This window comes from Pan troglodytes, chromosome 16 (assembly GCF_028858775.2).
Source record: "Pan troglodytes isolate AG18354 chromosome 16, NHGRI_mPanTro3-v2.0_pri, whole genome shotgun sequence".
Classification (NCBI taxonomy): Eukaryota; Metazoa; Chordata; class Mammalia; order Primates; family Hominidae; genus Pan; species Pan troglodytes.
The window spans coordinates 32,050,692-32,074,051 of record NC_072414.2 but is presented as its reverse complement, the minus strand read 5'-3'; the positions used below and the strand labels follow the sequence as shown (position 1 = coordinate 32,074,051).

Sequence of the window (23,360 nt, the reverse complement as noted above, 5' to 3'; positions counted from 1 at the left end):
CTTTCTGGACGCGCAGCAATTATTCTGCCCATTGCCGTGAAAAAGAAGACAAAAGTTACTTTGGCGCCCCCTCTCCCACACCTAATACAGAGGATTCAGGGACTCTCTGGCGCTTCCAGAGCCTGTGTTAGGGAAAGAATCCGCGCTGGCGACGGCGCTCCGACTGCGCTTCTGGCGACGGTCGGAATTTTGCTCGGCCCCTTACAATGTTTCCATGGGAAGGTTCGTACATTCGTGACCGTCCCTGGCAGCGGCCCAGCCCGGGACTTGGCGCTTCACTCGCCATTGGCCAGTCCTCGGCGTGACGCGCAGGGGGGCGGGGCCTCATCAGCTGTTTGCGGGATGCCCAGAGCGGGCGTATTTTGGAAACAATACCGCACCGTGCAGAGTGGCCTCCTCCCGCCCCGGCCTGTGCCCGCCGCCGCCGCCGTCCCTGCCTGCGCCTCCCGCCTCCTGCCGCAGCCCGGTGAGCGCCCGGGTGGCCGCCGGGGGCCGGGCGGAGTTGGATCGCAGCTTCTTGGGGAAGTGGGGAGCGGAGTCGCGCTGCGCACGGGGGCCCGGGAAGGGTTTGGGCTGCGGACGTCTGGGGTGACCATGAAGAACTGGGGCGCTGGGGTGAGGGAACGGGGTGCAGAACCCACAGTTGGGTGCGCTGCTCCAAGAGGGAACTTGGGGGTAGCATTTGGGACTCGAAGGAGTTGGGTCCAGGTAGGCAGGGGAACCTGGGGTGCACTGCTGAGCAGACCTGGGCGCCCGAGAACGGCCCAGCCTCTGGGTCTGACTTTGGGATAGGACAGGAGTTGTGGGGCATCCTGCCTCTCTGCGGAGTCTGAAGGCTCCTCTCCTTAACAGCTGGGCTTTTTCCCTCCTTCCCAATCGAGTCTGGGCGTCAAGCCCCCGAGTGCTCGTCACGCTGGACCCTGGCGCGGAGCCCTGGCATCACGACTCGGAGGCCGAGACTCTCTCCTGGAGTCACCCAGGTCTGGGTGTGTGTGTGTGTGTGTCTGTGTTCCTAGTCACTGTCGAGGATCTGGGTGTCTGACTACTGCCTTCTCCAAAGAGGAGGAGGAGTCTAAGTTCAGCATCCCTCTTCCAGCCCTTAGGGGTTGGGATGGCTGCAGCGGGGCTTGAGTTCCTTTGCTAGGAATAAAGCATTCCCTGGCCCTGTTCTCAGGAAGTGCCCTCCTCCCACCGCTCTGGACATCACCTCTTAAGCTCAGGAGAAAAACTTCACCCTCTATTAGTTTACCCTTGACCTTGGCCAGCACCCCTCCAGAGGCGCCCACCTACAGGCAAGCCACCTACAGTTTGTGGAGCGTGAGAGGGGTCCCTGGGGCTTGCAGAGCCACACCTTCTGGCTGCACCTCCCCCACTGTCCAGTCCAGGCAAAGGTTGAACTTTGGGGCTTTGCTGGGAGGGGGAGGGGAAAGTGATAGGCTTCAAAGGAAAAACCAAGACAATGACTCGTGCTGGTGATTGGCTTTGAGGGCCCCTTCTTAGGTCGAGATTGCCAGCCTGAGAAGAGGAGGTTGGAGAGCTGGAGGGGAGCCCCTGCCAGGTGACTGGCGGGACAGCACTTGGTCCTTTCATCAGGAAATTTTGTTTCCTGTTGTTAATAAGCTGGAGTGCACCCCCTCACCCCCCTCCCCATACACACACACACACACACACACACACTTGGGAAACACTGTCCAAAGAACACCACGTGGCTGCTTGCCATCCTAGCAGGCATCTCCTCATTCTCCAGGGAAGAGGGCACAGACAGGACCATAGACAGCTCAGGGACAGGGATGGGATGGGACAAAGGCAGGGCCCAAGCAAGCAGCTCACAGCTTGCGTTTGGCAAAGGCAGCATTCTGAATTGAACTGAGATTCTTTTAGCTACTTCACCAATCCATAGACCATTTGGCTTGTTCTTCAAAGGCAAGAGACTGGGGTACAGAACCCCCAGGAATCTCTAATTGAGTCTGACAAGAATGAAATTCATCTCTTTTTATCCTTAGCTGTTCAGGTGGTTGCTGTTTCTGGCTGCTGCAGGGGCCCTAAGCAGTTCCTGGTATGTGTAGGGAGCTGGGTTGGAAGCTTAAGATGCTGAGTAGCTCCAAGCTCAGACTTTCAAGAGCCATCAGGTGGAGCAAGAGGAACTTCTTTATCACCAAGAAACTCATATCAATAACTTGAGCAGTATAGGCAGTGAGTGAGGTCACAGGGAGAGGGCTGAATTTCACTTCCTTCTGTAAGACCAGTTGTACCAGTCTCAGGTTCAGAGCTGGCAGGAGCGGGAGGCTGTGGAATCAGGGATTTGAAGTCGTGGAGACTAGTGAGGAGACTTAGTTGGGAGAGGCTGGACCTACCCTCTAGGCCAAACTTTGGTGGGCAGACAGCTCAACTCTGCTCAAAGAGAGCCGAGACGGCAGCTGCAATGACTAGCTTGGGTTTTTATCCCCTCTCCCAGGACACATTCTTACCACACTGCAGAGCCTGTTTGTTGTGTTGTGCAAGCAAGGGGTGGAGATTAGAGTAGATGGGCAGCAGGGCGGGGCTTAGAGGTTTGGAGGGAACCTGGCTGTCCTAGGATTGCTGGCTTTTGTTTTTGCTGCTGAGCCTGGAGCTCAGCTCAGACTGAGATAAGAATTTCCTTGGGACAATGACTCTGTATGTGTGTGTGTGTGTGTGTGTGTGTGTGTGTTGTGAGCACTGTATGTATAGCCAGTCACAGCACCCTTGACAGCAACTTACAGAGGCTAGTCTTGTTTATATTTTCCCAGGTACCCTGCATGCATATAGCTGCTGATTCTACTCCTGCTATTGCTCACAACCCTCAGAGTCAAACTTTGTGACCGGCCTAGGTCAGAAAACGTGATCAAGAAAAAGGGTGGTTCCAGGCGGGCCCAGGGAAGAGGTGTGGAGAGCCCCTGAACATTCAGGCAGTCCACATTTGGGGAGTGAATGTCACCCTTAGCAGTGCTTTATTACCAGGGTTGTATGTCATCAGTATGTGGCCCGGCCAGCTCAAATAAGAAGGGGGAGTATGGTAGGAAGAAGGGAAGGGGAGTCCTTCCAGGTATGGCCCTGGTGGGGCAGCAGCCCAGATGCCTGCGTTGCCCCCTCACAGGAGAGATGGAGCCATCTCAGTGTGTGGAGGAGCTGGAGGATGATGTGTTCCAACCAGAGGATGGGGAGCCGGTGACCCAACCCGGGAGCTTGCTCTCTGCTGACCTGTTTGCCCAGAGCCTACTGGACTGCCCCCTCAGCCGACTTCAGCTCTTCCCTCTCACCCACTGCTGTGGCCCTGGCCTTCGACCCACCAGCCAGGAAGACAAAGCTACCCAGACCCTCAGCCCAGCCTCCCCCAGCCAAGGTGTCATGCTGCCTTGTGGGGTGACTGAGGAACCCCAGCGACTCTTTTATGGTGAGTGCTGTCAGCCTCAAGACTCCTCCCATAGAGACTGGGGGAAAAGAGGGGACTTTCCCTCCCCAAACCTGCCCTCTGCTGTTTCCTTCCCCAAAGTGATCAGCGGGGCTGTTGATTCCTTGACTTCCACCTGCTGCCTCTCGGCTTGTTATTGCTCCTCACCTGTGCCTCAGACCCCCCAAAGGGCAAATTGTCCCCTCCTGGAGGGATCCTTGGGTCCATGGTATCTCCTTTTACATCTTGTGCCCCTTGAGTGGCCTGGCCTTTAGTGTCCTAGCAGTGACTTGCCTACTATAAAGTGGCTCCTGTTGCCCTGGAGAAGTCTGGGGGATCTGTGACTGGCTGTTGACAATGAAGGGAAAAACCCAGCCGGTTCTGGGAGGGAGGGTTCCCAAAGGCAGAAGGTGGCCCCCAGTTGCCACATGGGACTTTCTGTGCGTGAAAGGGGAACTGGAGAAGAGGTTGGGCCTGCCTGGGCCCAATGCCAGGAGAAGGGATGCTTCCAAGGCTAAGACAAGACCCCTTCATTTGTGGGCTTAAATAGTTTGTTTTATGAGAAACATGCCCTCCTCTGGCAAAAGGGCAGGGTTAGACAGTCTGTTTTCTTCTATTAGCACTGCAGCTTATGGAGGGAGGGTAAAGGCTAGGAGCCTGGCTTACTGTGTCTGACGAGCAGATTGAGGAGACACTGCAGTTACTCCCAGAGGGAACTGCCCCTTAGGGCAGTTCTGGCAAAGCAGTTCTGGCGGGAGTCTGAGAAGTTGGATAAGGCGGGCAGGCGGGGAAGAGGGAAAGGAGCGAGGAGCCCGGCGGACTGGCGCCCCTAGCGGTGGTTCTAACGCGTGCACTGGGTAAGTGTGGAGCGCTGGTCTAGAGGTCTTGCCTGGGGCTGTCTCCGGAGAGCAACTTGGCAGCTCAGTGCGTCTCAGTTTTCTCTCCCTCTTTTTGTGCTGCTGCCCAGGAGCTTCGGGAGACCAGCCTTACTCTACTGCACTAAAAAAGTGAAGACACTTTTTGATTTTTTCTTGCTCTGCCTCTTACTTTGCTCAACCCAGAAACTGGAGAGCTACCTCCAGTGCTTTTCCAGAGAAGAGCTTCAACCTGCTACTACGTGAATAACCAACTGTGGTTAAGGGTAGCTTGATAAATAAGGACGGAAGGCTGGCATGTTCGCCTGCACACGTTACCACCTGCCCTTTGTCATGGCACTGTCAGTGAATGGAGAAGCGAAGAGAAGGCTGGGGCCACTCTTTCTGTTCTGCAACTTTTATGCACTTGGGCAGCAGGCTGTCCAAGCTTGGCAGAGTGCTCCGATAGAGGCAGGCTGGCTCCTGTCCTTTCTCATATGAGGATTTACCCTCAGCCTCCAATCTTGGCCAGGTCAGGCAGGCGTAGGGAGGCTGGAGCAGTTGTGGAGAATGCTGAGATGTGGATCCTCTATCTTTGCAGGCAATGCTGGCTATCGGCTTCCTCTCCCTGCCAGTTTCCCAGCAGTCTTGCCCATTGGGGAGCAGCCCCCCGAAGGGCAGTGGCAACATCGAGCAGAGGTACAGATTGCCCGAAAGCTTCAGTGCATTGCAGACCAGTTCCACCGGCTTCATGTGCAGCAAGTAGGCACGGGGGTTTAGGGGAGGAGGGTTGAGTCTGCTGGGGCTTGGGGGCCAGGGCCTGCCTCTCTCCTCTTGTCAGCAACTTTGTCTCTGCCAGACCTCAAGGATATTGTCCCAGAGTTTTGGTTATGGCGGTTCCCATGGGCAGGAGGGGCCTAACTGGCTAAGCATCTTGCCCTCATCTCTGAGCTCCACATTGGTTAACTGCCCACTCTCAATTCATGTTCCATAAGAGCCCTCTCGGGAGAGGCTACAGTCTGGGAATAGGATGGCTTTCTGCAGCTCTGCTTGACAACCTGTCTCTTCTTATGGCCGTGGCTGAGGGGTTGCCCCTCACAGACCTAAGAGGAAGATTTTCAGGGTGCTGCAATGAAACTGGGCAGTTAGGGGGTGCCTGGCTAAGGTACAGTGGGAAACGGGTAACCAGGCCAAGGGATGGGGCCTGAGTTGGGGAAAGTGGTGGAACCGGTTGAAACCTGACACTTTCCAGCTGGGGAGGCCACTCCTCACTGTCTCTGTCTGGGAACCAGGGTCTGGGACTCCGGAGAGTGTACCTCGGAGAGGCTCCCCAGACCGGCGGCCAGCCGGGCGCTTGGCCGGCAGCCTGGCACCAGCCCCGCCAGGGCGGGGCATCGCGTGTCAGCCGAGCATGTGGCAGAGTCCATCAACAAAGGCGGCGGCTGGCAGGCTCGTGCTGGAGGAGCCCTCTGTGCCATGGACTGGAGGCTGCCTTCCCTGTTCCAGCAGCCGCTGTCTGGGCTGGGCTCCCAGGCACTTAACCCTTCCTCTTCGGGCTGGCTTTCTGGATGGCTGCCAAGGCTGGGAGAGGAGCCTGAGGCTGCATCCGTGCTGGTACAGCCACAGCTGAAGCACAGGCATGCCACCTGGAAGCGAACACATTCTGTACTTCTGGGACTGTGTCCCCAGCCCAGCTGGCTCTGAATGTGCGTTTGTGTGTCTGACTGTGAGGAAATCAAGGGAATAAATAGCTTGACCATGACTGGGCAGACTCCGAGGTTAGAAGGGTAGCTTCAGGTGGTCGGAGGAGAGCTATTGGTAGGTTGACTTAAGGGTCAAACCATTACCAGTGCCAGGGGAAGAGGAATTGACCTTGGCTTTCCTAAGAACAGGACATTGCGGGTTACATATGGTTAGTGCCCTCTGCCAAGGAGTTCTAAGGACAGTTTGGGGCCAAGTCTGGGCCTGGTAAGTCCTCCCAGTCTCTTAGTGATCAGGAAGGGACGGTGGCCCTATGCTTAGATAATAGACTTAAGCTCCAGTTCTTATTCTCTCCTTTGATTATTTGGTGGAAACTTGGCTTCGAGTTTCCCCTTCAGTCCATGTGTGGACTCACTCTGATTCTTGTTTTCAGTTTCTTGGCCTCCTTCCTGCCCATTCACTCCACCGTGGTTGTACAGGCCTACAGCTGAGCCCAGCTCACAGCTTCCAGTCCTGGTACTGGAGAGGATGGGAGGACACAGTGGCTGTGGCTCTTTTAGACTCATCTAGCGGGCTCCGTGGAAGGCAGCTTGCTTCATTTGCAATAATCTGATCTCTTTCACCAGTTATTCCCCAGAATATTCCCCCATCCACTGGTGAGCCTCTATAGGCTTGGGAATAGGCTGGGAGCCCTCCCTGGCACAGGACTAGGATATAGTCCTGGGGGCCCTCCTAACTTGGTCCTGAACAGGAGGAGGAGGAGGCCCTTATCCCAAGGTCTGGCCCTGCTTTTTTTTTTTTTTTTGGCTCTTTCGCCCAGGCTGGAGTGCAGTGGCATGATCTCGGCTCACTGCAACCTCTGCCTCCCCAGTTCAAGCGATTCTCCTGCCTCAGCCTCCCGAGTAGCTGGGATTATAGGCACGCACCACCACACCTGGCTAATTTTTGTACTTTTAGTGGAGACGGGGTTTCGCCATGTCAGCCAGGCTGGTCTCGAACTCCTGACCTCAGATGATCCACCTGCCTCGGCCTCCCAAAGTGCTGGGACTACAGGCGTGAGCCACTGCGCCCGCCTTGCCCTGCTTTTTGCTGGTTGGCATCACTTCTCCCAGTTCAGAGCTGCCTCTTTGCATGCACAGGTTAGTTTTAGACAAGGTGTTGTGCTTTTAGCCAGAGCCACCCAAGCTGGGGAGAAGGAAAGTGGAGGTGCAAGGCATGAGAGTCTCCTCTGCCTTGCACCTTACTCCACACTGGCTCCCAGGTTTCCTGTACCCCTACCCTCCTGCCATCTACCTACTTCTTCTTACTTACAAGGGTAGGAGGCTGACCAGTGAGCCTTTTCTAGCTCAAAGAGCTGGTTTTCCCAAATTTTCCAGTACAAAGAGCCAGGGTTTTGTCTTCTCCTTAAACAGTTCTCCCCAGAGTCTTCTTGCTTTTAACCCCCTCCTCCCCACTGATCCTACTTATAGACCTTCACCAGGAACTCATCCTGCAGGAAGGGCTAAGGTGATGGCTTCAGGCAGGTGGAACACTGGTACTCCTGGAACGTTTCAGCAGCTGGTTTTGAGAAGTGAGTCATTTTCTAAGCTTGATTCTTATATAAACTACAGTCTAAGATTTCATATCTAGAAAGTACTGTTGTCACTCCTCCATTCTTATCCTTTATCTTCTTTCCCTATTCCCTTCCCTCATTTTTGCAGGCAGAGAAACTGAGGCAGTGGGAAGGAGGTTATTTAGGATTTAGTTTCTAGGCTTTGGGTTCAGAGTCAGAAAGCCCAGGTTTGAATACCAGCTCTGCCATCTACTAGTTTTCGGGAAGTCACTTGACTTCACTGAGCCTATTTCCTCTTCTATGAATTAGTGCTAATACCACAGAATTTTACTGTGATAATTAAGTGAGAAAATACCTATGAGAGTTTGGGACACACAGTAGATGTTCTTTAATGCCTGTTTCCTTCTTTGTGTTTATGATCCTGATCACCCCCGACGTTTGTTCTTGTTGGTTCACAATTCATTTCCCACTCCACCTGGCAGGGGACTCCCTGAGCAGAGCTGCCTCCCCTGAACTTCCCTCCACCTGCCTGGTCCAGAGGAATTAGTGTCCAGACTGATCATCTGTGGACCTTGGCCTTATCGATTTCTCTTCAGGGAATGATAGTCATTCCCCATCATTGCGGGCTGGATTTAGAGAGCCAAGAAAAGCAACCCTAGAGGCAGATGGGACTTGAGGAGGCCTGACCGTCACCTTTCCCCTACATCTGGGATAGTGTCCTGGGGCTAGACAGTGGCCACTGCTCCATAGTCCTGTGGAGAGTGTGCACTCCCCCTTTTTGTCCCTGGTTACAGACCTGAGTTACTCGTTTTTTTGCACTAGAACGACCTTCTCCCTTGGAGGTATGGAGCAGAGGGAGGGGGCGTGCTGATGCCATGAAATCCCAATTGAGTGTATCGACCTGGCTCCAGATGCAACAGGTTCCAAGTTTCCCTGGGTGTCGTTTTACGTGGGCCATCTGCACTTTCAGCACATTTCCCAAGAGCCTTGCTAGGTGGAGGACTAGCCTGATCACCCGAGTTACCAGTTCAGGGTGACTCTTCCAGATCCACAGGCAAAAAACCGGAGGCAGAAGATCAGAGTTAGCAGGGTGCTCCGCCTCAGCTCTTTGTGTCTCCAAAGCAGCAAGAGAGTTGGAGGCAGAGTGAGTGGAGGTAAAAACCTTTCAGAACCTCACCACACATCCCACCTTCCTTTGGCCGGGGCAGGAGTGAAGGTTCCCCTGTTTGCTCCTCTGTGAGCTGACAAACTGTGGCAGGGACCCCCGATGGTCTGCTGATAATGACTTATCTTGAGGGTGGTGCTGTGGTGCTTCTGTGTCCAGCTTCTGCATGGAAGAGCATGGTGCAGATGTCCTTCCTCCCTGAGCCCCTGGGCTGCCCTGGCCAGAAGGTCTGAGCCCCAGCTTTCCTGTCCTTGTGCCATGGCCTCCTTCAGCATGAGCCTAAGGAGGGGCAGGAAGTGGTATCCCCTCCCCTTGGGAGAGTCTTCTGTCCCAATGGCCCATCATGACATTTGGGGGTATTTCTGGGCAATGTTAAGAAGCCAAGAATCCTCAAAAACAGTAGTTACTGTAAACAGTCGAGTGAGTAAAGCTACAGGAGGGTTGGAATTCTTCATGTTGGAAATGGCTTTTTCACTTGGACCAGGAGTGGCTCCATTCAGAAAAGCCGGGTTTGGAAATCTCTGAATAGTAATTAGACTTTTTGGCAAATGAAATCTGAGAAAACTTTCAGCCACTCAGTTGAAACCATCTTTAGCTGTAATATCACAAAAAGGATCCTAGACTTGTAGGCAGATCTGTTAAAATCCCAGCTCTGCCACTTATAAGTTGTGTGTTCGTGGGCAAATCATTCAATCTCTCCAAGCCTTTTTTTTTTTTTTTTTTTTTGGTGAGACAGAGTTTCGTTCTTCTTGCCAAGCTGGAGTACAGTGGTGCGATCTCGGCTCACTGCAACCTCTGCCTCCGGGTTCAAGTGATTGTCCTGCCTCAGCCTCCTGAGTAGCTGGAATTACAGGCATGCACCACCATGCCTGGCTAATTTTTGTATTTTTAGTAGAGACGGGGTTTCTCCATGTCGGTCAGGCTTGTCTTGAACTCGCAACCTCAGGCGATCCGCCCATCTCGGCCTCCCAAAGTGCTGGGATTACAGGTGTGAGCCACTGCACCCGGCTTAGTCTTGGTTTCTAATACTTACCTTGCCTAGTTGATGTGAAGGGCCTTTAGGAGTTGTGATACAAATAACTATTAAGTCAGGGACAGTTGAGTACTTTTAGAAATATGTTAAAAGTTGACTTTAGGATTTTGCTTGGACCTGACTTTGTAATTTGGGGAGCTCTTTTGGAAGTTGTACCCGAGTTGGTGTTTGCATGGTTTATTAACTAGCAGCTTCTCTGCCTAGCAGACTGGATCCTTTGTTCAGGGAGCCCCTGATTGCTTCCTGACACTTTGGGATTCTCTAGTTATTAGTGAGTGGTATTCTGGAACTTAAGCTGGCTAACTAGGTTGCTCAGCGTCTAGATGGGACAGCCCCGGGCAGGGGCCCCAGAGGTTTGCTATAGAGTGAGATGGGTCCCTAGGAAGCCAGCCTCTGTCCCAGGAGTGGGAGGCCCACCTAGGACAGTGCCAGGGGAAGAATGAGGCTGGGGGAGGGACTGCGGAGAGCCAGAGTGCGTGAGAGCCAGCGCCGGGGCTGGGGGCCCTGTGTTTGCTCTGTGGCTGGCTCTGTTTATATCGCTCGCTATATTTAGCTTCTGAGTCATCAGCGTGGCAGACTAGAGGCTGAGTTCCCCACACACTCTGCACCTGACTGCTCTCTCTTCCAGGAGAAGGGCCTTGTAGTTCCGGAGAGTTCATTCCCTCCCCACCAAGGCCTGCCATGGGATGGAAATTGGCTTTTTTTTTTGGAAAGTGGGTGATGGGAGGAGGGGACTAAGGGAGACACAAAGAAAGAAGGTTAAAGAAAAATGACTGGTTTGCCTTTTGATCCATGTCTGGCAGCCAAGAGGTCATGTTCCATGACCAGAGCACACAATCAGTCCGTGTGTGAAGGGGAGGGTTCCAACCTTCCTCCTTGCCTGGTTTGCCTTGACCTGGTCCTGGACAGGACATGAACAGTCAGCTGAAAAGACCCCAAGTTGAGTGTCAGAACCTGGGGTTACTTTGCATAGCATAATACACACAACAGGCTTGTCCCCCGAACCCCCTCCCTCTCCCTTCTTTAACCAGGGCACACACCATTGTGCCCTTCTGAGCTCTGAAGAAGTTGCCCAGTAGTTTGATGGAGCTGTTCTCAGCTTGAAGGAAACTGAGTAAGGGTCTCAGTAGTTCCTCCCTCCAGGCTGTGGAGGTGCAAAACAAGGGTCTGGGGACATGGATGGTGCAGCACAGCTCTGTCCCCGAACTGTACCCCTCAACCCCCAGTGGCTGGAGCCAGTGTCTTCCAGTTGTGTTAGAGGAAGCCTTGCCATCTTCCACTGAGAGCTGGCTGGCTTCGGACTGCTCTTTTTTCCTTAGAGAAGCAATGGGCGTGGCCATGGTGGCTTCAATGTCCTGTTAACACTGCTGGCTGGGCTGAGGAAGCTCTTGGCAAGGAGTCTTTTTTTTCCTTTTCTGTTTTGCCACGTTGCTCGTTCCTCGGGCCTCTGGGTCAGAAGCAGTCTGAGGCAGTGGGCCCACTGGGTCCAAGGGGTTGCCCTCTGGGTTTCAGAATCCTTGGCTTACCCTGGCAGCCTGGAATCCTGAGCCCCATGGCCTGTGGCTGCTGTGGGCAGTCTTAAAGCAGAAAGTCAGGGATCTCCCAGGGACTTCATGAGTCGGCCGGGAAGATGGTGCTCCCCAGGCAGGCCCTGTTGCAGAGCATATTGAGAGAAGTGCTCTGCAAAGCCAGTGAGTCCCAGGTCTTCCTTGTGCTCCCCAGGGAAGGAGGAGCCTGCTCCTTGCAGCCCCCAGGCCTAGTGCTTTATGTATATTTTTCTTACATAATCACCACAGCAACCTTGTACTTTTAGACTCCATTGCCACTGTGTTATAGGAAACTGAGGCTCAGAGAAGTGAGGTAACATGTCCAAGTCACACTGTAATTTGCTGAGCTAGGCGTCATACAGATTTGATGGATTCTGGAACCATGGTCCAATCGCCCCATACCTGCTGCCCAGCAATCACATTCCGGAAAACAAGGGTACAAGGGAGCACACATTTGCTGCCCCAACCCGCTCTGCCTCATGTGATACTTAGCTAGGTGCTCTTGCTCTTCTCCCCATTATATTGTAAAACAATTGAGAACCAAGTTTATAATATTTTAGTCATCTTTGTATCCACATAACTCTTAGCTCAGTTGGGTGCTTAGTAGCTCAGTTGGGTGCTTGGTAGCTCAGTTAGGTGCTTGGTAGCTCAGTTGGGTGCTTGGTAGCTCAGGTGTTTGGTAGCTCAGTTAGGTGCTTGGCAGCTCAGTTGGGTGCTTGGTAGCTCAGTTGGGTGCTTGATAGCTCAGTTGGGTGCTTCATTAAAATGTCCTTATTTCAACAGAAAACATCTTCCTAGCTTCCTTCAAGCAGGAATTTTCCTGCTCTCAATGTTCCTGTTCTTAACTGCAAGGCTCTTTCTTTCAGCCTTGGCCTGAGTAGGTTTAGAGAATGACAGGGAAAAGGGAAGAGGGAGGAAAACTTCACATCGTGGACTGTGCACCTTCCCCTAGAGTATAGACAATTCTGCATTTTGAAGAGATTGAGTGTGGTTTCAGATCACAGTCTGAAGTTATAATTTCAGACCAGTTTTAGCTTTATTTCTGTTTGATCTTCAGTTAGCTCTGCCTCTGAAAGGGTTATTTTTTTCTGGTCCACAGCGTCCTTACTAAATAGTTAATGATCTGGAAACAATGTCTTTAAACATACTAGGGGAGCAGATCAGTGGTGATTTGCTTTGAAAAAGGTAATGCTATTTTCATAATGTGAATAAACACACTGTAAAATTTTAGTGAAGGAACATAGCTTTGGAGTCAGAAGTCAGGGCCTCAAATAACACCCCTCCCAACTAACTTGGGATGACTTTTCTGAGCCATTGTTTCCATCGCTCTAAAATGGGTTGATTAATACCTGCTCTTCCTATTGTGAGGATCACATGAGAAGAAAGGAAAGTGCTGTGTTCTATATCTGAGATATTATAAGTTGCTCTCTGTTTGGTAAATTTGCATTTTGTGAGTTAGGTTCTTTTAGAGCTGCACATGGCTTCGCTTTGCTTCTTCCTCTGATACTTTGGGGTGAATTAGCTCTAGCTGGAGCATCTGGAACACTGGTGACACACAGAGCCCCCAGAGGGTATGAATTGGATCTGAAAGGGGGAGAGGCAGAGGGAGATTCGTATCCAGGGAGCGTAGGGAACACGCTTTGTGCTTAGGGCAGAGGCTGTGTGGGATGAAACAGAGTTTGATTTATGTAATCCAACCTTGTCAGACACCACAGCCAGCTCTTTAGAGAAAAAAAAAAAAAAAAAAAGGAGGCCTTTTACTAGTTGGGCCTCTCCCCAGGTGAGAGGCTGATACTATCACATGAAGTACATCTTTAGACCTGGCCAGACATCAGTTGTTCCTGGCCTCAGACAAGTGGGTTATCTTTCAGGGCTGACTCCTCTGTAGTCGGTCCAGCATGCCCTTGTTGAGTGCCTACTGTATGCCTTCCATGTTCCCCATTACACAGGAGGAGCAGCTGTGCATTCAGGCATAGGGTGTTGCACACAGTAGGGATTGAAACATTTGTCAGCTGACTGCCTTCATCCCCTGACCGTGGCAAGAAAATGAGGCTGGGTCAAAGAAGCCGCACGGGGCTCTGACGCCTGCTTGTGCTGTCTTCATTGAAGAGAACACCGTGATCTACCATGTTAGGGCACCTTCCCTGGGGGCATTCACCTCTGTTCATTCCCTCCATGCCTTGGCCCTGCCTTCTAAACCATGTGAGTCCGAGGGCTCTAGGGTGAGCTTCCCCTCCTCTGTATCCCAGCCCCCACCCTTGGGTCACCCTGATTGTGTATTCTGGGAACTCCCATTCTGTGAGGGGTTCCCTAGCTGAGTCTAGGAGGGCAGGCCTGGTTCTGGGGATCTGCCCTCGTTGATCTCAGATTGTGCGCTGGGTGCTGTGCCGGGTGCCTGAGGGTCAGAGGCCAAGTACACTCATTCCTGGTTCCCCTCTCTTCCCCTTCTCCTCCACACCCTCTTGTGGAAGATCCCACGTTCTCTGGTGTTTTGGTGTCTTTGTGTTCTTCATCCTGTTCGGTGAAGGCCAACTTCCTTCCTCCTCACTGTTTCTCCCACTGGCCTCCCTTCAAGTCTTTTTTCTTTCCTTTCTAGTCAGGCCCTTTTGTTAAACTTTTAGGAAAGATTTTATTTATTGTTGTATTTTGTCATCAGGGCATTCTTTGATTCTCTTGGTTTCCTCATGGAAAAGGGTCTCGTGAGGGCTGCCCTGAGAGCCTGTGTGGTATCTGCTTGTAGCCAGAGAGGGCTCATGGGCCCATGGGTGGTTCCCAGGCCCTACACTCAGCTGACAGAATTCAGTTGTTGGAGCTCTGAGTTGTAATCCTGAAGGTAGTCGTGGATGACAAACTCCTTAGGGTTGGAGAGCACCTTTGTGGTTTCCAAAAGGCTGTGGCCTGGCTGCCACAGAACCACCTGGGCAGGATTGACCTCTGGCTTGGCCAGTGGGGTAAGACATTACTTTGGTGGGAAGAGATCGAAAGGGACTGAAGAAAACACCAACACATGAAGTGTTTTCTTCTAGCCTGGAGGATCATGAGTGACTTTATTTCCTCCTCTGTAATGTCTTGTATTTTCCAATATTTCTACAATTAACATGTATTGCTTTTATGATTAAAATATACAATAAATGATTTCTGATCTCTAAAATGTCACCAAGGGAGCTTGTTCAGTATACAGATTCCTGGGACCCTTCCTTGAAATTCTGACCCAGTGGGTCTGGGAGAGGCCTGGAGACTCTATACTTACAACAGCACCTCAGCTGGCTTAGTGACACAGTTGGGTTTAGAAACCATTGATCTAGTACAATACCTGCATTTTCCTTATAAGCCAAGAGAGAACTCATGAGCAGGTTGATGGGAGATCCAACCCGAAAGCCAGGTCCTCTGATTCCTGGTCCCTGGGGATCCATGCACCATAGAGCCTTCCTTACCAATTCATGAGCCTTAAGGACTGTCACACGCAGAGGCATGGAAACTAGATCCTTCCGAAGGGCCGGCCCATGTATCCTGCCTCCTGCACCTAGGCCTGCCTGGGTCCCCTGCAAGACCTCAGCCTTCCTGTCTGAAAGCACTCTCTGGCCCACAGCTGCTTCTGAGTCCCCCAACGCTCCCAGATGATGGGAGTCTGTGCCTCATCTTCAGAGATCTCAAGTTGCCCAGGGAGTAGGTGGCCTCCATTAGTGGAATTTGGGAGAAAACTGAGGCATACAGAGATGAGAATTGCCTCAGCCCCAAATCATAGAATTCTCATCTGCTTTCCTTGGCCATTGAGCTGTTTTGAGATGATTTAGTAAAGGGGAGGCTAGAGGGTCTGCTTTGGTATAAAGAAAGGTAGTGGCACTCTGAGCACAGAGATAATGGGAAGGGACATAGCTCTAGGGCCAGATGGTCTAGGTTCAGTCCAGTCCCTGCCACTTAAACTAGCTATGTGGTCGCTAAGTAATGGGCATGATAATGTGCCTCAAAATCACCTGGGGAATCTTCTGATGCTGGGTCTGCATTTCCAGGCAGCTCTCTGATGATGCTGAGGCTGCTAGTCCATGGACCACCCTTTGAGAAGCAAGGATGCAGAACACACAGAACAGAGCCTGGCACCTCCCCACCCCCGACTGCCACCCTACCCCACGTTACTATTATGAGGTGATGATTGTTCTTGCCACCGGTCTTCTCAGACAAGCACCTCAGGAGAACTGGAATTCCAGCAGACTGGCCTCTCCAGGGATGAGTCTGCTCCTGGATTCTCCTCTTGTTCGGCCACATGACCTCTGCACCTGTCTCGGGCAGCAGCTGGGGAGGGGAGGAGAGGGGGTCTTTGGCCCAGCTGCTGCAGGCCGGAGGCTTCGGGTTTGCAGCTGAGTCCATTTTCACGCTGTTTTACTCTAACCAGATTTTGTTAAGCCGGGTGTATTTCCTCTTTTTACTCATCTTTGTTTACAAAACACGAGGAAGCCATCCATCTCCCCACCCTCTGTCTGCCAGGCCTCTTCTGTGGCACGCCCGATTTCCCTTCCCCTCCGAGCAGGAGCTGCGCCTCCAGCTTGCCGGGTTGTTTTCCAGGCTCTTCCACGGGGGAAGGAGGAATGCTGTTGCCATGATGGACGGGGGCATTCCGTGTTCACCTGGGTTGTCAGGCCCTGAGGCCAGCTGCCTGGATGCCTCTCTTTTTGTGGCCTAGGGCAGCGTGAAGGGGAAGCCAGCAACCTGCATGGCGGCCCTGGGAAAGGTCAGGGAGGCCAGGGCTGGACAGAACCTGGAAGCTCTGGGAGTCCAGGCAACCTGGGCCCCCTTTCCAGCTGTGCCGCTGGCTTCCTCTCTCCTCTTCCCATCTGACCAGGAGTAGTTGCCTGGTGGGGGCTGCTGCTGTGGTTAAAGACAGTTTAAGAGAGGGCTCGGACACCTCATGTAAACTTGCTTGCTGACGGGGCCACTGAAGTAATCCAAGTCCAGCCCATGCTGGCTCCTTTCTGCACACTAGGTTTTTATTCCCCTGTCCACTGAGAACCCTGTGGAGAGGCCCCCGCCCAGTCCTCCTGCCCTGGCAGACAAAGAGAGAACAAAGACCGCCTCTTCCAGCACCCCCCAGTTTCCACCCCCCCAGGCCTCTCCTGGGAAATGGTACCTGTGTGGGCAGGGCACCAGCCCCAATCTGGTGAGCCACTGACCCCTGAACTTTGCCCCTAGCTTCCCAGCCTGACAGTAGGACCTGGGATAACCTCCAGAGCATAGTATATATTCTTTGTTTTTGTTTTGTTTTCAAGTATGTTCTTGCTTAATGTTTAATTGGCTCCAGTCAGTAGGAGAGCGCTCCAAGAGGGATTATTTATGGCTTACTGTCAAGAGCATCTATAAAAAGGGCAGCACCGAGCTGGAGATGCTGGGGAGGGAGAGCGGGCGGGCGCACAAGGGTGTGTGTGTGTGTGTGTGAGAGTCTGTGTGTGTGCGTGTTTGCACTGGATGAAATCAGATTTTTGCTGCCTCAGCAGTGTGGTTTAAATTGAAGATTAACCCTTTGACCTTCACAGTGTCAAATCACTTGCAGATGGAGGCCCCCCCTTTCCCCTTGTTCTCTGTGTTACTTTGGAGTCGGGGGAGAGAGGGGGGCACTTCTTCTCTTTCTGAAGCCAGTTTGTTGTTCATGCAGCTGAGGTTTGAGGGGCTCGGGAGCCAATCTGATTAAAAGCAGCACTTGGCTAAACTCTGGAAAATCCTGCAGGCAGGGGAAAAAGCTTAATCCTCTTGTGCATAGTGCATATAGAGCCTAGTCTTTTCTTTTTAATGTTAAAACTGCAATTGTTTTTGGAGAACTCAACTCTCTCCTCCACATGGCAGTGTCTCTTTCACCTCCCCCTCCTCCCGGCTGTGAGCTGTACTGATAGGATTAAAGTGCCAGCCGTGAGACTTGGAGATCTGAACTTTTACTGGAAATGAGAGGGAGTTGTCTAAGATTGTGTTTGGGAGTTATGTTGGTCTTTTTTTTTTTTTTCTCCCTTCAGCACCAGCAGAACCAAAATCGTGTGTGGTGGCAGATCCTCCTCTTCCTGCACAACCTTGCTTTGAATGGAGAAGAGAACAGGAACGGGGCAGGCCCTAGGTGAGGGTGGGCTGCCCTCTTCACATGGGGCACCAGGAACACCGTCTGGAACAGGAAGGACATCGGGCAGGACTGACACTGTGTCTTGTGAAATTGTTTTTTTGTTGTTATTTTGTGTTTTAATTTTTTTTAATTTCTCTCTGAGTGTACATACAACATACTCAAGCGGGACCTTCTTTCTCTGTCAGGCCCTTGACCTGGAATGGGGGCCTTTGTCAAACACTGTTGAAGGAGAGGCTGATGTGTCTGTGATGGTGAGAATTCCCAAGGGCTCTGACAAGTAGATTCTTCGACTGAGGAATCTACCAGTTGTCGAAGATGATCCGTTAGTGATGTTCTCTGGGAAGTGGACTGTGGTTTTTCCAGAGGAACTCAGTTAAGAAATCGAGAGTGGATTAGACTCCCAGTTCCACCAAACCTATGAGCCTTCCACTGTGGATGGGGGCCGTGATCCTGATGGTCACATTGCTTTAACCCAGCAGGGCTTCGGCCAGGGGCTTTCCACTTGAGGGATAGCAGCTTCACTAGGCTGGCCGGCCAGCTCCACATCTGACTGGGTTCTTACTTCTCAGCCAGTACCTGCCCCATGGGCTCAAGGGTTCCTGGCCAGCTCCTGCCACCTCCAGCAGACCTCAGGGAGGGTTGGGTTTCTCTAAGGACCCCTCAAACATGTCGCAAAATGAACCAAACTTCTGGCTAGGCCTCAAAACTGACTTGGTCCCACTTGGAGGCCCCAGGATTGGTCCTGAGGTACAGAGCCACTGCCACCACTGGCGGCCTGGGACCAGCTGGGTGTCAGCCACGGATGAGCCGAAGAGCCAGTCAGCATGTTGCTGCTGGCAGCCTGTGCCTTTGTCAGCTCTTCTTTCAAAAGACCCCACCGACAGACCACATTCCACCCCCAACATCAGCACTGAGGGACACCGGGGGCAAGTTTGCAGTGGGGCTGGAAAATATGGTGGCCACCCTACCATGAGAGTCAGCCGTAGAGGACCCCAGACCCCTTGGTTTCCTTGGAAACAACATACCTCTTCCCCCTTATCCCCAATCCTTTTTCATACCTAGTGGGATACAGAAGAAGCCAGGACAGTGGCTTTGCCAGCTAAGTGACTTTTAGAGTAACAGATAACGATTAGAGTGGGGAACCGTCAAAGCTGGGTACACATTTCCTGTCTTCCTCCAGCTTCCAGCTAGGCCAGAAGGGCATGCTCTGGAACCCAGCAGGATCACAGCTGCCTGTGCACGTCTTCCCTTCTCTCCCTGCTGCGGCACTTATGGAGAGGATCTAAAGCAGCCGGTGTGGCAGCTCCGATAGCAGGCACAGGGAATCTGTTAACCAGACGCTAGAAACTAAATTATAACTTTTGCATATGTGAGAAAAGACAACATTGGTGCTAACAGTGAAGTAAGGCCCAAAGGAAAGACGGCTTCCCTGGACAAAGAAGACCTCAGGACCCAAGGAAATAGGAGGAGTCCAGAGTAGACTCACAAATCTGAACAAGCCCAAGTCTTCCAGTTCTGAGGAGAGGAGGTCTTCAGTACTATTGAAGGAGACATTGATCTTCTGGATGTACAGTTGTGCAGGTTGTTCACTGCACAAGGGCACCTGCAGCTAATGGAGGCTGGAATTCAGCTTGTGTTCTGCTCACTAAGCTGTGTGCCCTGGTGTGGGGCTACTTCTCCCAAGAAGAAGGGGTGCCTTTCCTAATTTGCAAAGGTGCCATATGGGCTCACAGCACCCTGGAGGAGAAGGGCCTCAAACTGTGCATGTAAGCCTTTGTTTTGTTCTGCTCAGATATTCTGGATATTACCTCTTCTTGGTCAGAATTCTATTCTCAGGGTGTGTACCATGATTTGTCTGCTAAGAAGACGGGTTCCTGCTTTGCAGAGAAGGAGCCGGGGACCAGCTTGAAGACTGGCTCTGGGACACACTGACCATTGTGAAATCAGCCTTCCCTGTGGGTCTCCATACCATGTTATGATGTGTATGGGACATACGTTGTTCTCCCCTCTCTGGATCAAGGTGGTGACAGGCAGCCTGCTGCCGTATGCTTCAGTGGCACACACCAAAAAACCGGGATTATTTACAGCAGCCACTATTCACCCCTTTTGGCAGACTCTCCACCTGAGTTCAGTGAGAGAGAAAATGATTTAGATCTTGGTGCTGAGGCAAGGCCATCAGCTTCAGAGACCTTGCCAGGCCCAGGCTGGGTGCCCTGTGGCCTGAGAACTGAGCCCAGACTTTGACAAACCCACCTCAACATCAAGCCTGGGGCAGGTGGAAGGTGGTCTGACTGCACTGTCTCCATCTTATGCAAAGCCAGGAACTCACTCACTGTCTTACGTGAGCCAGGGCAAAATTTACACCCCTCACGTTTCCCTCTCCCTTCTTCCCCACCAACAAAACCCAGGAGGTAGCTGGCAGAGTAGCTGTCAGGAAGGAGAAAGGTTCTTTCTGGCTGGTTGTTTTTAATTGGCTTAGTGATCTAAACTGGCCCCTTCCTTCTCTGCCTGGTGAGTTGGCCTAAACATTCCTCAAGTCTAGCCTCAGGAGACCTGCCCCTCCCCCCCACCTCCACCCCCTCAGACTCCATCCCCCACCCCCAGGAGCCTGGCTGTCTCTAGCGAGGGGTGGAGAATCAGATTTAGAGGGAGGGAGAGTCTGACCTGGATCCTGACCTGTAACCAGCTGAAGACGGTGGAGGCTTTGTGGCTTGCTGAGGGTGGGGGTTTGGAGAGGGACTGGAAACCTTCCTCCTCGGGAAAGAAATGCCTGGGAGGAAGGGAAGCCTGATATTCAGGGTCAAAACAGCCCTTCTAATTCACAACCCCAAAGCAGGGGTTTCTAGAAGTTGGTCAACAGATCTGGTGAGGGAAGTCCCCAGGCCAGACGCTGGACTCCTGCAATGAGGGTGGAGGACTCAGCCTGGCCTCTGCCTGGCCTGTTTCAAAGTCTGGGCCACTGGCAGCCTTCTCTTGCTCAATCCGAGGTGGAAAAAGATCACCTCCCAGTGACCTCCCTCAGCCCCCAGGGGAGCAGGTCTGAGTCCAAAGCTATGTGGCAGGCTTGTTTGAAGGACCCAGAGGGGCCCAGCTGACCTGTCTCACTGCTCCTGGCAGCCCAGCCCCATCGGCAGGTGGCCCCTGCCTGGGGGTTGTTCGGGACAGTTCAGCCAGGGCCTCCCAGGAAGAGTGCTGTGGAGCCACGGTGACTGTCCTGGACAGCAAGGAGCATGCTACCCCAGTGAGCACTTCTTTTTGAGGGACTTGATGGGGAGGTGGGGTAGGCAGAAGGGACGTGGCAGAAGCGGGAAGACTTTGGTCACCATGGCTCTGCAGGCCTTCTGCAAATCAGTGCTGGCCTGGGCTGGAAACAGCTGTGTGTGTGAAGGTGAGGACTCTTGGAAGCAGGCCATCCTGGCCAGACACCCTAGCAGGAAGGGGCTCACCTGTCACCCTTAGGCAGCCTGAGGGCTGGTGGGGACTTTTGAGTCTTGAGGGGATAGCGGAAAAAGCTGAGCTCATAGGTGCCCAGCCAGCCTCCCAGCTAAAGGTGCTCAGAGCCCCACTGCCCCCTCTCTCTGTGCAGGTGGCCAGTGCCCCTCCCTGCTCTGGGAGCATTGCTAGCCTTCTACCCCATCCCTGGATCCACAGGGGCTATCGAGGAGACCCAGTGAGAATGTAGCATTTTGTTCATCCCCAGGGTAGCTGCCCTGGGGTCTGGGCACTCTGCCTCTGGGAGAGAGGAAGAAGAAAGGGGCCCCATTTTTAAAAAAACTGTACAGAGCCTTTGGCTTTATGTGTTTATGTTCTTCACATGCATATGTGTGTATGTGTGTATATCTTTCCCCCCATCAATTGGCACAATTTTTAATAAAATCATTTAAAGCAAATCTGGTCTTTTATTTTTCAAGGTGTGGTAAAAATGCAAGGAGATCAGTTAGGAAATTAAAGCCTTCTAGCTTTCTCAGCTGCCAGCTTGAGTGACCTGAAGGCGCTCAGCTTTCACCGTGATTTCCTTTCCCCTCTTGGAGTTGAGAAGAGTGATTCCGACCACCACGCGATAGGCAGCACAGCAGAGGCCCTGTGAGGGGGAAAGATGCAGGCTTTGGACCCGGTTCCCTCCTCCTCCAGCTGAATGATCTTGGGCAAGTTATGTCACATCTCTGAGCCTTCAGTTCTTCCACGTGTGAAATACGACTGTGCCGGCCTTGCAGGATTAAAGGGAATGTGTCAAAAGCGCCTGTCTGCCACTGGGACCCAGTGATGGAAAGGACCCTGGCAGCCCCTCCCGCACACACTACCCCACCCCTCCTTTCTATCAGGGTAGCCCCTCAGGAGGCAAGCTAGTTGTAGGGGGACTTCCTGGCTTGCATTTCTTTGTGGATTAACAATGTGTCTGATTCAAAGCGGTGATTTAAAGCTCTTGACAGAGTTCTGAAAATCCTTGGGAAAAACTACTCCTGATCCTATCAGCAGTAAGTTATGAACTGAGGGGCCAACCCGCCCCGCATCTGTTGGGCTGTCCTTGATTTAGGAGGTTGTCAGCTCTCAGATCTAGCCTTGGCCTCCAGTTCCAACCCTCATAGAGGGTTGGAGCTTGGCGTGACATTGGATCTTTTGTCCAACCTCTCTGTCTTATGGGTGAGTAAACTGAGGCCCAGAAAGGGGATATAATTTTCTATTTGGTCTCTTTAAATAGCTGAGTCAGTCTTGAGGGGGGGCTCACCCCATCCATCTGTTTCCATTTGGGAATCGCACTGCTCATGCCCAGGTCTTCAAGTAAGCCAAAACTTATCTATTTTTAATGCCAAATAACTGCCTCTTCTTCTGTAAAGTATGGCACTTCCAACCACTCTATATTTGGACAGGGAGGTTTATTTTTACTGGAGCGTGGTATAAGTGGGGCCTGGTGCCATGTCCGGATGTTATTCTACATTTCACTTGCTGGGTTGTAGTTGAGTCCATTAAGCAGTTCCTATGAGGTTCACAGGGGATTAGTAGGTGACTGGTGATAGTGATGTCTTTCACGTCATCGAGGCCTACCTTGGGTAGGCTCCGTTGCCCAGGCTAGAAATCTGAGCGCTCACCTTCGTTCCCCTTGTTCCCTCCTTTCTCTCTCTCTGATCCCTCCAGAGGAAGAACAGAGACATTAAAGGCACAGCTGTCCAAGTTTGAACCCAGACTGTGCCGCTCACCAGCTATGTGGCATTGGGAGGCCACATAATCTTTCTGTGCCTCAGTTTCCTCACCTATAAAATGAGATAGTAGTGCCTACCCATAAGGTTATTGTGAGAACTAAATGTGTAAATATGTGTAAGGTGCTTAGAACAATGCTTGGTACATATTGTTTTCAATTTATGTTAGCTATTAATATTAATGATATTATTATTTGTGGGCAGTTGGTCAATAAGCTCTGGCCATTCTTACTTGGAAATGTCTCTTGCAGCCTATCTTCCTTCTGTCTCTGCTGCACCGTCTTAATGTAAGTCCTTTTGCCTGAACAACTGTGGAGCATCTTAACTGTTCTCTCATCAGCCTTGCCCCTTCCACAGCATGGTCTTCTGTGCTGCCAGGGAAACTTCCTAAATGGCAGACACAATCCCATCGCCCCCACTGGAAAACTTGCCCTACCGGATCCTTAGCCTGCCTCTCCAGATATCTCCTTTGTATTAGTATTCTGTACTTGTATTCTGCAAAACAAATTACCCCTACATTTAGCAGTTTAAAACAAAAATGGCCGGGCGCAGTGGCTCACGCCTGTAATCCCAGCACTTTGGGAGGCTGAGGCAGGTGGATCACGAGGTCAGGAGTTCAAGACCAGCCTGGCCAACATAGTGAAACCCTGTTTCTACTAAAAATGCAAAAAATTAGCCAGGAGTGGTGGTGGGCACCTGTAATCCCAGCTACTTGGGAGGCTGAGGCAGGAGAATCGCTTGAACCCGGGAGGTGGAGGTTGCAGTGAGCCGAGATCCCGCCACTGCACTCCAGTCCAGGCAACAGTG

At 52.2% G+C, this 23,360-nt stretch overlaps 1 protein-coding gene across 8 annotated transcripts; it reads left to right on the top strand.

Annotated features, from left to right (window-relative positions):
• The first annotated feature begins 320 nt into the window (after positions 1–320).
• On the top strand, positions 321–21,248 carry BMF (Bcl2 modifying factor). Of its 8 annotated transcripts, XM_054667357.2 has the most exons (5): positions 328–466; positions 882–980; positions 3,116–3,412; positions 4,865–5,025; positions 17,258–21,248. In XM_054667357.2, exons 1-5 carry the CDS (start codon positions 343–345, stop codon positions 17,357–17,359), a joined length of 783 nt encoding a protein of 260 aa, XP_054523332.1. In that variant the 5' UTR covers positions 328–342; the 3' UTR covers positions 17,360–21,248. The 8 variants fall into 8 exon arrangements, with proteins under 8 accessions (XP_003314660.1, XP_054523332.1, XP_054523333.1 ...); XM_003314612.7 differs by lacking the exon at positions 4,865–5,025 and having other exon boundaries at positions 321–466; positions 853–980; XM_054667358.2 differs by lacking the exon at positions 4,865–5,025.
• The last annotated feature ends 2,112 nt before the right edge of the window (positions 21,249–23,360 follow it).